The following is a 13,875-nucleotide window of genomic DNA, read 5'->3' as shown; positions in this document are numbered from 1 at the left end:
AGTTGGTGAGATCGAGCTGCACTGGCAAGTCAACATGTCTCAGGTGTGATCAAGAGCACAATGCCTCGACTGAAAACACGTTTCTTTCTTTCAGTATCCACCATTGACATCCAAATTGTTGCCAGGTCACGGGGGGGGGGGAAAGTTAATTCCATTTTAGTTTCCTTTCCACAGGAGCTGAGCCGTGACTTGGTGGTTTAACGGAAGCAACCGGTCACCACAGGGATTGTGGGTCTCCGTGTCTTTGCGTCGCTTTACCTGCACGACACAGCTCACAGCAGACTCCTTGTGGCGATTTGTAGAATCCATTTCCACACTCTGTGGCGGCTGACAGCTCCTGCAGTGCATAACACACCTGCAGAGAACATCCACGCAGAATGGAGTCACCGGCTGACAGCTCCTGCAGTGCATAACACACCTGCAGAGAACATCCACGCAGAATGGAGTCACCGGCTGACAGCTCCTGCAGTGCATAACACACCTGCAGAGAACATCCACGCAGAATGGAGTCACCGGCTGACAGCTCCTGCAGTGCATAACACACCTGCAGAGAACATCCACGCAGAATGGAGTCACCGCGGGCGACGTCGCGAGACGTCTCCACTCTGCTAGCTGCGACAGTGCCGGTGCTTTCAGGAAGGCTTTGCCGCTGTTGTTTCCGCGATGAGTTTGTGAGTATTGCCACTTTGTGTCCCGAATCCATCCATACCTGGTGTTCACCAACTCGGGTAAAAAAATAAAAAAACAAAATTGGGCGGAGAATTGTCTTCAGACAAGGCACACGCACGCCTTGTATGTCGAATCGATCATCACCCTGCCGGAATGATTTGATGATTAATGGGTAGAAATAAAAACACATTCCGATGGAAAGATCAGCCCGAGTGCAATAAGTGACTCCGACACGGTAAATAACTTCGGTATTTCATATTCTTAGCTCTTTCGGTAAAGTCACCACGTTGAAGGGAAACAATAAAATAATAAAAATATATTTTAAACAATAAAATAATAAAATATATATAAAACAATAAAAAAATTCTCACGACGTTTCGACCATAACACAAACGGTCGTCATCAGGTGTTATGGTCGAAACGTCGTGAGAATTTTTACTGTTTTATATATATTATTATTTCGATTTAAAGCTTTCGTGACTGCAATGATTCATCTTCTTTGGTTCTTTCGGTAAAGTCACCACCCACGTAGAATGAGAATAAAATAATAAATTAAATAATAAATCAAATTATTACTTTATTCTCATTCTACGTGACTTTACCGAAAGAACCAAAGAAGATTTATTATTATTATTTTATTGTTTCCCTTCAACGTGGTGACTTTACCGAAAGAGCTGAGAATATGAATTACTGCAGTCACGAAAGCTTTAAATCAAAAGTTTTGATGTAGTTTCCTTATTCACCAAAGTTCCTGTACCTGACACCATCGCAATCATTGAATACTTGGTTCATCAAGGACTAAACACTGAGGTACCCCCCCCTGGTGAGACACTGTTTAACCAATACATACTTCACTTGGAATGGAACTTTCTACAAACAAACTGAGGGCACCCCAAAGGGCTCCCCCATATCTCCGGTTGTAGCCAACATTTTCATGGAGAAATTTGAGACTGACGCCATCCAGACTGCCACTCCGCGCCCAACCTTATGGAAGAGGTACGTGGATGACACTTTTGTCATCTGGCCACATGGCCGGCCTGCTCTAGACCAATTCCTCGACCACATCAATTCCATACACCCAGCCACCAGATTTACCATGGAAGTCGAAAAAGATGGCAAGCCACCTTTTTTTGAATGTCCTCAACTAAGAATATGAATTACTGCAGTCACGAAAGCTTTAAGTCAAAATTTGGTCATTATTATTATTATTATTTTCAAAGTCTCTGGCACAGCCACTCCTCTCGTTCCGCTGACGCCGACCCGCTGTCATGGTGCTGGTGGTGGTGGTGCTGCTGGTGCTCGACCTCGCTCTGAACCGCACCGCCGGCGAGCGGCAAGCGCTGTGGAGCGGCTCGAGCTGAAGGGGGTGGAGCAGGTGGAGCAGGTGGAGCAGGTGGAGCAGGTGGAGCAGGTGGAGGTGGAGCAGGTGGAGCAGGTGGAGGTGGAGCAGGTGGAGCAGGTGGAGCGGGTGGAGCAGGTGGAGCAGGTGGAGCAGGTGGAGCAGGTGGGGGTGGAGCAGGTGGAGCAGGTGGAGGTGGAGCAGGTGGAGCAGGTGGCAGGTGGAGCAGGTGGAGATGGAGCAGGTGGAGCAGGTGGAGACGGTGGAGCAGGTGGAGCAGGTGGAGCAGGTGGAGCAGGTGGGGCAGGTGGGAGGTGGAGCAAGTGGCAGGTGGAGCAGGTGGGAGGTGGAGCAGGTGGGGGTGGGGGTGGAGCAGGTGGAGCAGGTGGAGCAGGTGGGAGGTGGAGCAGGTGGGGCAGGTGGAGCGGGTGGAGCAGGTGGAGCAGGTGGAGCAGGTGGAGGTGGAGCAAGTGGCAGGTGGAGCAGGTGGAGGTGGAGCAGGTGGAGCAGGTGGAGCAGGTGGAGGTGGAGCAAGTGGAGAAGGTGGCAGGTGGAGGTGGAGCAGGTGGAGCAGGTGGAGCAGGTGGCAGGTGGAGCAGGTGGAGCAGGTGGCAGGTGGCAGGTGGCAGGTGGCAGGTGGAGCAGGTGGGAGGTGGAGCAGGTGGAGGTGGAGCAGGTGGGAGGTGGAGCAGGTGGAGGTGGAGCAGGTGGAGGTGGAGCAGGTGGAGCAGGTGGAGCAGGTGGAGCAGGTGGAGGTGGAGCAGGTGGGAGGTGGAGCAGGTGGAGGTGGAGCAGGTGGAGGTGGAGCAGGTGGAGCAGGTGGAGCAGGTGGAGCAGGTGGCAGGTGGAGCAGGTGGGAGGTGGAGCAGGTGGAGCAGGTGGCAGGTGGAGCAGGTGGAGCAGGTGGAGCAGGTGGAGATGGCAGGACCAGCAGTGACGGGGGAGCCCCTCTTTGATCCTCAGGCTAAGCCCCGCCCCTGGCCACGCCCCTGGCCACGCCCCCTCTGGGAGCCTTGGAGAATGTTCCGGAGGCTTCCATGCTAGCTCCGCCCATTCACCTTTCCCCCCCCCCGCCCCCCCCCGGGATAGAATCTCCGACTGCTCATGATGCGTGGACTGCTTGACGGTGTGTGAATGTGACCCCACAATAATGCGGGAGATGGCGCTCGCCTATACCGGTAGGCACGAAGATTGTAAACTGAGTGTACCAGCCTGCAATAGATTAATGTGTCCGTCCGTCCGTCCCCTTTCAATACTTTAACGAAGTGAAATCTCGTGTGACTGACATCCTTTTATTTAACCACGTGAGTGACGTCATTGAGAGTCACTCTCTTGTCAGTGTCATCCTTTATACTGGTAGGCACGAAGATTGTAAACTGAGTGTACCAGCCTGCAATAGATTAATGTGTCCGTCCGTCCGTCCCCTTTCAATACTTTAACGAAGTGAAATCTCGTGTGACTGACATCCTTTGTTTAACCACGTGGGTGACGTCATTGAGAGTCACTCTCTTGTCAACGACATCCTTTGTTTAACCACGTGAGTGACGTCATTGAGAGTCACTCTCTTGTCACTGTCATCCTTTATACTGGTAGGCACGAAGATTGTAAACTGAGTGTAGCAGCCTGCAATAGATTAATGTGTCCGTCCGTCCGTCCCCTTTCAATACTTTAACGAAGTGAAATCTCGTGTGACTGTCATCCTTTTATTTAACCACGTGAGTGACGTCATTGAGAGTCACTCTCTTGTCACTGACATCCTTTATTTAACCACGTGAGTGACGTCATTGAGAGTCAATCTCTTGTCACTGACATCCTTTATACTGGTAGGCACGAAGATTGTAAACTGAGTGTACCAGCCTGCAATAGATTAATGTGTCTGTCCGTCCGTCCCCTTTCAATACTTTAACGAAGTGAAATCTCGTGTGACTGACATCCTTTGTTTAACCACGTGGGTGACGTCATTGAGAGTCACTCTCTTGTCAACGACATCCTTTGTTTAACCACGTGAGTGACGTCATTGAGAGTCACTCTCTTGTCACTGTCATCCTTTATACTGGTAGGCACGAAGATTGTAAACTGAGTGTACCAGCCTGCAATAGATTAATGTGTCCGTCCGTCCGTCCCCTTTCAATACTTTAACGAAGTGAAATCTCGTGTGACTGTCATCCTTTTATTTAACCACGTGAGTGACGTCATTGAGATTCACTCTCTTGTCACTGACATCCTTTATTTAACCACGTGAGTGACGTCATTGAGAGTCACTCTCTTGTCACTGTCGTCCTTTATTTAACCACGTGAGTGACGTCATTGAGAGTCACTCTCTTGTCACTGTCATCCTTTATTTAACCACGTGAGTGACGTCATTGAGAGTCACTCTCTTGTCACTGTCATTCTTTATTTAACCACGTGAGCGACGTCATTGAGAGTCACTCTCTTGTCACTGTCATCCTTGATTTGACCACGTGAGTGACGACATTGAGAGTCAATCTCTTGTCACTGACATCCTTTATACTGGTAGGCACGAAGTTGTAAACTGAGTGTACCAGCCTGCAATAGATTAATGTGTCCGTCCGTCCGTCCCCTTTCAATACTTTAACGAAGTGAAATCTCGTGTGACTGACATCCTTTATTTAACCACGTGAGTGACGTCATTGAGAGTCACTCTCTTGTCAACGACATCCTTTATTTAACCACGTGGGTGACGTCATTGAGAGTCACTCTCTTGTCACTGTCATCCTTTATTTAACAACGCGAGTGACGTCATTGGGAGTCACTCTCTTGTCACTGGCATCCTTTGTTTAACCACGTGAGTGACGTCATTGAGAGTCACTCTCTTGTCACTGACATCCTTTATTTAACCACGTGAGTGACGTCATTGAGAGTCACTCTCTTGTCACTGACATCCTTTATTTAACCACGTGAGTGACGTCATTGAGAGTCACTCTCTTGTCACTGACATCCTTTATACTGGTAGGCACGAAGATTGTAAACTGAGTGTACCAGCCTGCAATAGATTAATGTGTCCGTCCGTCCGTCCCCTTTCAATACTTTAACGAAGTGAAATCTCGTGTGACTGACATCCTTTTATTTAACCACGTGAGTGACGTCATTGAGAGTCACTCTCTTGTCACTGACATCCTTTATACTGGTAGGCACGAGGTTGTAAACTGAGTGTAGCAGCCTGCAATAGATAAATGTGTCCGTCCGTCCGTCCCCTTTCAATACTTTAACGAAGTGAAATCTCGTGTGACTGTCATCCTTTATTTAACCACGTGAGTGACGTCATTGAGAGTCACTCTCTTGTCACTGACATCCTTTATTTAACCACGTGGGTGACGTCATTGAGAGTCACTCTCTTGTCACTGACATCCTTTATTTAACCACGTGAGTGACGTCATTGAGAGTCACTCTCTTGTCACTGACATCCTTTATTTAACCACGTGAGTGACGTCATTGAGAGTCACTCTCTTGTCACTGACATCCTTTATTTAACCACGTGAGTGACGTCATTGAGAGTCGCTCTCTTGTCACTGACATCCTTTATTTAACCACGTGGGTGACGTCATTGAGAGTCACTCTCTTGTCACTGACATCCTTTGTTTAACCACGTGAGTGACGTCATTGAGAGCCACTCTCTTGTCACTGACATCCTTTATTTAACCACGTGAGTGACGTCATTGAGAGTCACTCTCTTGTCACTGGCATCCTTTATTTAACCACGTGAGTGACGTCATTGAGAGTCAATCTCTTGTCACTGACATCCTTTATACTGGTAGGCACGAAGATTGTAAACTGAGTGTAGCAGCCTGCAATAGATTAATGTGTCCGTCCGTCCGTCCCCTTTCAATACTTTAACGAAGTGAAATCTCGTGTGACTGTCATCCTTTATTTAACCACGTGAGTGACGTCATTGAGAGTCACTCTCTTGTCACTGACATCCTTTATTTAACCACGTGAGTGACGTCATTGAGAGTCACTCTCTTGTCACTGGCATCCTTTATTTAACCACGTGAGTGACGTCATTGAGAGTCAATCTCTTGTCACTGATATCCTTTATTTAACCACGTGAGTGACGTCATTGAGAGTCACTCTCTTGTCACTGTCATCCTTTATTTAACCACGTGAGTGACGTCATTGAGAGTCACTCTCTTGTCGTTGATATCCTTGATTTAACCACGTGCGTGACGTCATTGAGAGTCACTCTCTTGTCACTGTCATCCTTTATTTAACCACGTGAGTGGCGTCATTGGGAGTCACTCTCTTGTCACTGACATCCTTTATACTGGTAGGCACGAAGATTGTAAACTGAGTGTCCCAGCCTGCAATAGATTAATGTGTCCGTCCGTCCGTCCCCTTTCAATACTTTAACGAAGTGAAATCTCGTGTCACTGACATCCTTTATTTAACCACGTGAGTGACGTCATTGAGAGTCACTCTCTTGTCAGTGTCATCCTTTATACTGGTAGGCACGAAGATTGTAAACTGAGTGTCCCAGCCTGCAATAGATTAATGTGTCCGTCCGTCCGTCCCCATTCAATACTTTAACGAAGTGAAATCTCGTGCTGTTGGGGTGTAAAAATTAAAATTGCGCAAAATTCCAATGTTCCTACCGGCCCACCCTGCAGGGACCCCGTTTGCACAAGCAAACCACGCAGCGGCGAATTCAGACATCCGCTCGGCACGTTTTCAGCTCGCGAGTTAAACCTCGCAGTTTAGAAGTTGACTCGTCCCGAGCTTAATCACACGAAACCCCAATGTCGCCTCTACAAAGGCATTGCCATTACCTTAACAGGCTGCCATGAGGAAGTTCAGGAGGCTGAGTTCGCTGTTAAGGTCTTGGTGCAATGTTGTATTGTCATCGCAGAAGCAGCAACAGCACACTGGGCTATTCCACAAAGTCTTAAAAAGAACCATGTATATATAAATATTCATCCATCTTACCGAGTCCACCCCTCCAGGATCCCCCACCACTGCTCCACCAACCCCCCACAAAGAGGGGTAATAGGGGTAGTGAGAGGTAATAGGGGAAATGAGAGGTAATAGGGGTGGTGAGAGGTAATAGGGGTAGTGAGAGGTAATAGGAGTAATGAGAGGTAATAGGGGAAATGAGAGGTAATAGGGGTAGTGAGAGGTAATAGGGGAAATGAGAGGTAATAGGGGTGGTGAGGTAATAGGGGAAATGAGAGGTAATAGGGGTAGTGAGAGGTAATAGGGGAAATGAGAGGTAATAGGGGTAGTGAGAGGTAATAGGAGTAATGAGAAGTAATATATGATAATGAGAAGTAATAGGGGTAATAATAATTAATAGGGCTAATGAGAAGTAATATATGATAATGAGAAGTAATAGGGGTAATGAGAAGTAATAGGGGTAATGAGAAGTAATAGGGCTAATGAGTAGTAATAGGAGTAATAATAATTAATAGGAGTAATGAGAAGTAATATATGATAATGAAAAGTAATAGGAGTAATGAGAAGTAATAGGAGTAATAAGAATTAATAGGGGTAATGAGAAGCAATAGGGAAATTGAGGGGTAATGAGAAGTAATAGGGCTAATGAGAAGTAATAGGAGTAATGAGAAGTAATAGGGCTAATGAAAAGTAATATATGATAATAAGAATTAATAGGAGTAATAAGAAGTAATAGGAGTAATAACAAGTAATAGGAGTAATACGAATTAATAGGGCTAATGAGAAGTAATAGGGCTAATGAGAAGTAATAGGTGTATTAGAAGTAATAGGAGTAATGAAAAGTAATAGGAGTAATAAGAATTAATAGGAGTAATGAGAAGTAATAGGAGTAATAAGAATTAATAGGGGTAATGAGAAGTAATATATGATAATGAGAAGTAATAGGAGTAATAAGAATTAATAGGGCTAATGAGAAGTAATAGGAGTAATGAGAAGTAATATATGATAATAAGAAGTAATAGGAGTAACAAGAAGTAATAGGAGTAATACTAATTAATAGGGCTAATGAGAAGTAATATATGATAATGAGAAGTAATAGGAGTAATAAGAATTAATAGGAGTAACAAGAATTAATAGGAGTAATAAGAATTAATAGGGCTAATGAGAAGTAATATATGATAATGAGAGGTAACTCACCACGAGGATCATTCCACCCAGCACCAGAATGCTCCTCCACTGGTGCATGACGCTGCCCCGTCTCTCCTCACCACCAACTCCCCGCGACTCCTACCCAGTCCAGCTCTTGCCCAGTTCACACTTGCAACCCCAAGATAGCCGGACTCGCGACGTTTCATTCACTCGCCCAACCCCAGTTGTTGTGGCTGTTGTTGTTGTTGTTGACGTTTCTGGTCCCGCTGTGTCCTACACAAGAGCCTGTTGAGCACAAACGCTCCTCTGTGATCGGGGCACGTTCAGATTCCTGGAAATCACGTGCGACACGTCACTCATCCCGACGGTGGTTTCGTGACGTTCGGAAACCCTTCGGGGCAGGTGACAGGTGACCTCATTTCACATTCCTTGCCAGACTTCAAGTGGAGCACGCGCAGTGTGTTTTTGTACGCACGTCTGCGTAATAAGGGGCCGTCCATAAATGACGTCACGCACCTTGGGTGGTGATGGTCGGACATTTGTGACGATGTGTGACGATGAGGGTGGGGGGGGGGAGGGGGTTTGAGAAATATGACGTCACATCAAAATGCGGCAACTTTATAAATAAATAAATACGGACAACACGTTCTACTTAATTACATTTTTTAATAAATGTTTTCTCCTACAACATCAGAGTGCGGCGCCACATTAAATACACGCGCTACTATAATGACGATAGCTTAAGCGATTTGAAGCGTGTTTTTTTCTGGAGGGAGGGGGGGTGGTAGAGCTTTGTGACGTCATATTTGAGGGGTGGGGGTCAAACATCGTCCAAAATCGCGTGACGTCATTTACGGACTGCCCCTAATGTCACGTGAACATTTACTCCGAGCGCAGACGGTCGCCCCAACTTCTCACTCAATTCGATGCTCAACGACAGCCACGGCTAACTATGTCAACACCAAGTAACTATCATCGATAAACCTTGACGATGAATTAGTTAAACAGTGACAGGACGCCAGAACTCACCTGGCCGCATTCCAGGTGGCCGTTTGTATTATTATTATTATTATTTTTTAACATTTGTGTAAAAAAAAAATATGTTAAACTTGTATTTCAGATTTTTATTTCGATTCAAAAGCGTTTCGTGACTTGCAGGCAAATCAAATTTCGTGGGTCTTTCGCATGTGAGTGTAAGCCTGAGTACAATCTCAACGTGTTGTTGCTGTCGAGTATTTTAATTTTAATTTGACCGTCATCATGTGGAAAATAAGGGGGGTGAGGTTGGGGGGGCCACTGAAAGCAGGCTGTTTTAAAGGTTTCAAATTGGCTTAGCCAAGCATGCCGGTATCAGAGCGAAGCGCCGCGAGGAACGAGCTCCCCTGGGGCCAGCATACGCGGAGAGAAAGCGGAGATGGTAATCGAGGGAAGGGTAAAACAGCATTAGCCGCGGAGAAATAACAACTGGTGGTGTGCCAAAATGCAGAGGCGACAGACACCACGTCAAGGGGAATTGGTAACGTGATGGTTTTCCATCTTGTCACATTCCGACGTTGGGTTTTTTAATGTTCTCAAGATGGGATGAGCAACACCAACTAACTTTGATCAATAAGAACAAACAAAAATACAGCCACCTACGTTTCACCCACGATCGCCTGTGTCAACTCCAACTAACTTTGATCAATAACTCAACAAAAATACAGCCACCTACGTTTCACCCACGACCGCCTGTGTCAACACCAACTAACTTTGATCAATAAGAACAAACGAAAATACAGCCACCTACATTTCACCCACGGCCGCCTGTGTCGACTCCAACTAACTTTGATCAATAACACAACAAAAATACAGCCACTTACATTTCACCCACGATCGCCTGTGTCAACTCCAACTAACTTTGATCAATAACTCAACAAAAATACAGCCACCTACATTTCATCCACGGCCACCTGTGTCAACTCCAACTAACTTTGATCAATAACACAACAAAAATACAGCCACCTACATTTCACCCACGGCCACCTGTGTCGACTCCAACTAACTTTGATCAATAACACAACAAAAATACAGCCACCTACATTTCACCCACGGCCGCCTGTGTCAACTCCAACTAACTTTGATCAATAACACAACAAAAATACAGCCACCTACATTTCACCCACGGCCGCCTGTGTCAACTCCAACTAACTTTGATCAATAACACAACAAAAATACAGCCACCTACGTTTCACCCACGGCCACCTGTGTCAACTCCAACTAACTTTGATCAATAACTCAACAAAAATACAGCCACCTGCATTTCACCCACGACCGCCTGTGTCAACTCCAACTAACTTTGATCAATAACACAACAAAAATACAGCCACCTACATTTCACCCACGACCGCCTGTGTCAACACTAACTAACTTTGATCAATAACTCAACAAAAATACAGCCACCTACGTTTCACCCACGGCCACGTGTGTCAACTCCAACTAAATTTTATTTTACCAGCCATCACAAATGATAGCGGCTCAACGAAGTGGCTGCTATCATCATCATCACGCGAACATTTTTTACAACAGAAATGATTTTGTTGGTTTGTATGACGAGGCTGTTGGTGGGATCTCTTTTTTATTTTTGTATAGCTACCAACCGCATGAATTGATCAAACCAAACAGTTCTCGTTGAATTCTTCTGCTGCCAGGCCACCAAGATTATACGGCTTACCAAAAATACATGAAGTAGATACACCCCATCGTCCCATCGTCTCTACTATCAACTCCCCCACCTACAAACTGGCTCGTTTTCTGTCTGAAATCCTGCTGCCTTTCACTGGAAAAACCACCTCTGCGGAACAAAATTCTACTCACCTGGTATCGACAATCAAGGGTATTTCCCTGTCCCCAAACGACCTGCTTGTCAGTTTTGATGTAGTTTCCTTATTCACCAAAGTTCCTGTACCTGACACCATTGCAATCATTGAAGACTTGGTTCATCAAGGACTAAACACTGAGGTACCCCCCCTGGTGAGACACTGCTTAACCAATACATACTTCACTTGGAATGGAACTTTCTACAAACAAACTGAGGGCACCCCAATGGGCTCCCCCATATCTCCGGTTGTAGCCAACATTGTCAGGGAGAAATTTGAGAGTGACGCCATCCAGACTGCCACTCTGCGTCCAACCTTATGGAAGAGGTAAGTGGATGACACTTTTGTCATCTGGCCACATGGCCGGCCTGCTCTAGACCAATTCCTCGACCACATCAATTCCATACACCCAGCCATCAGATTTACCATGGAAGTCGAAAAAGATGGCAAGCTACCTTTTTTTGAATGTCCTAATAAAAAAAGAGACCTGATGGTTCAATGAGCCACTCTGTCTACAGGAAAGCTACCCATACGGATGCTTACCTGAAACCGGATTCCCATCACCATCCATCACAGAAGAATTAACTCATCAAGACTCTGCATCATAGAGCCCAAGGCATATCCGACCAGGAACACATAGCCAGTGAACTCAAGCACGTACACCAAGCTCTTAAGGCTAATGATTACTCCGACTATACAATCCGCAAAGCCATCACTCCAACCATGAAGAAGGACCCTCTTGAGGAGCCATTCAAAACCATCACTTTACCCTACATTGCGGGGATCACAAAAAAATATATCCAAAATCTTGAATAAACACAAGATCCAGGTCCGTTTCAACACATTACATAAAATCCGTGATCTGGTTCTGTCTGTAAAAGATGTGATTCCGGACATACAGTACCCTGGCGTCTACAAACTTAGTTGCCTCTGTGGTAGTAGTTACATTGGAGAAACCAAACGCCATGTCTCGGACCGCATCCATGAACACAAAGCAGACCTAAAACACGGTAGGACCAACACCTCGGCCGTGGCAGATGACTGTTATAATTCAGTAGGCTCACATGACATTGACTTCTCCAAGACAGAGGTTCTCTGCAAGCCATCTGGCTAGCATGAGAGATTCGTTCATGAGGCTATCCACATATACAAACACAGAGACAATTTCAACCGAGAAGATGGATTCTGGCTTAGCAATCATTGGAAGGATTTGATAAACCATTTCGGGTCTTAATTGATTGTTCACGCTTACGGTGGCTTTCAGACCGCATCCATTATTTTTGTCTCCCCCTCCTCTTTTCAGAACATAGATGGACTCGTCCACCTGAACAAAACTGTCAAATCTCTCTCCGTGGTGCTAACGTTATAAAAAAAAAACGCCACTTTTTCAATTTTTTCCTTGCTGTGGTTTTCACACCTGATGATGATTGCTTGTGTTGCAGTCGAAACGTCGTGAGAATTGTAATGTTTTATATTTTTATTATTTTATTGTTTCCCTTCTCCGTGGTGGTGACTTTACCGAAAGAACCAAGAATATGAATCCCTGCAGTCACGAAAGCTTTAAATCAAAATTTAAAAAAATCTTGTTATGTTAACAGGTACAAATGATAGCTTAACGGAGTGGCTTATCACGCGGGAATGTATAGAAGCAGCCAATCACTCCAATCGCGTGTTTCTAAATGTGGAGGACCCGGTAAGAACAATCCACGCGACCACCTAAAGGTAGAGAAAGACGCAGACTGAAAATATTCCAGCAGCAGGCGAACCCACACAGCATCCCTGTACACCGGGCGAGGTAGTCAACATCTCCTAGCCACCGCGACGCCCATGATGATGGTGGTGAATGAACGATGAGCGTTCGTCCTCACCAGTAGTTGTGATAAGAGCAGCGTCTCTGTCCCCGGGGTCATGACGCTCTCCTCTCCTCGTCACAGACTCCTCGTCGCAGTCTCTCGTTAACGCGTTGACCGTCGGTCTTGCGATTGAGTGGAAGTGTGTTTGTGTTGTGTTGTGTGTGAGAGAGGCTTTAGTGTGGACGAGTGAGTGGATCGATATGTGCTGGGGTGCATTTGAGTGTGTGAGATGTCGAGCGGGTGATTGGGTTGGTGATCCTCTTTATGTGTGTGTGTGTGATTGAGTGTGAGTATGAATGTGCGTGTGAGATTCAGTCTCAACGAGCGTGGATCGGTGTGTGTGTGTGTGTTTGAGCGTGTGAAGGATTCAGTGTGGGTGTGTTTGTTTGAGAGATTGAGTGGGTGAGTGTGTGTATTTGAATGTGGATGAATGAGTGGGTGAGTGTGTGTATTTGATAGTGAATGAGTGAGTGGGTGAGTGTGTGTATTTGATAGTGAATGAGTGAGTGGGTGAGTGTGTGTGTGTGTATTTGACAGTGAATGAGTGAGTGTGTGTATTTGAGATTGGATGAGCGTGTGTAGGATTCAGTGTGGGTGTGAGAGATTGAATGGGTGAGTGTATGTGAGGGTGCGTATGTGAGGTTGGATGAGTGAGTGGGTGTCTGTATTTGACAGTGGGTGAATGTGTGTATTTGAGAGCGGGTGAGTGAGTGGGTGAGTGTGTGTATTTGGGGGGTGGGTGAGTGAGTGGGTGATTGTGTGTATTTGAGAATGAGTGAGTGGGTGAGTGTGTGTATTTGTGGGTTGGTGAGTGAGTGGGTGAGTGTGTGTATTTGAGAATGAGTGAGTGGGTGAGTGTGTGTATTTGAGAGTGGATGAGTCAGTGTGTGTATGTGAGGGTGGATGAGTGAGTGGGTGATTGTGTGTATTTGGGGGTGGGTGAGTGAGTGGGTGAGTGTGTGTATTTGAGAATGAGTGAGTGGGTGAGTGTGTGTATTTGGGGGTTGGTGAGTGAGTGGGTGAGTGTGTGTATTTCAGAATGAGTGGGTGGGTGAGTGTGTGTATTTGAGAGTGGATGAGTGATTGTGTGTATGTGAGGGTG

The 13,875-nt window shown here is 46.0% G+C and overlaps 1 protein-coding gene across 1 annotated transcript in view; it reads right to left on the bottom strand.

Moving 5' to 3' along the window:
• LOC116958014 (uncharacterized) overlaps positions 1–13,642 on the bottom strand; it is a 29,726-nt gene extending 16,084 nt beyond the window's left edge. The window contains exons 1-3 of the mRNA XM_076058092.1: positions 12,789–13,642; positions 8,114–8,350; positions 259–355 (exon numbers count right to left, since the gene is read on the bottom strand). Coding sequence (XP_075914207.1) covers positions 259–355; positions 8,114–8,161 — 145 coding nt within the window. The 5' untranslated portion in view covers positions 8,162–8,350; positions 12,789–13,642. The remainder of the gene's footprint in view (positions 1–258; positions 356–8,113; positions 8,351–12,788) is intronic.
• Positions 13,643–13,875: the final 233 nt, after the last annotated feature.

The sequence above is a fragment of the Petromyzon marinus genome, assembly GCF_048934315.1.
Source record: "Petromyzon marinus isolate PM22_M1 ecotype Great Lakes invasive population chromosome 68 unlocalized genomic scaffold, UKy_Petmar_22M1.pri1.0 chr68_unloc.1, whole genome shotgun sequence".
NCBI classification, from domain to species: domain Eukaryota; kingdom Metazoa; phylum Chordata; class Hyperoartia; order Petromyzontiformes; family Petromyzontidae; genus Petromyzon; species Petromyzon marinus.
Note: the sequence above shows the minus strand (reverse complement) of the source record. Positions and strands in the feature narration are given on the sequence as shown.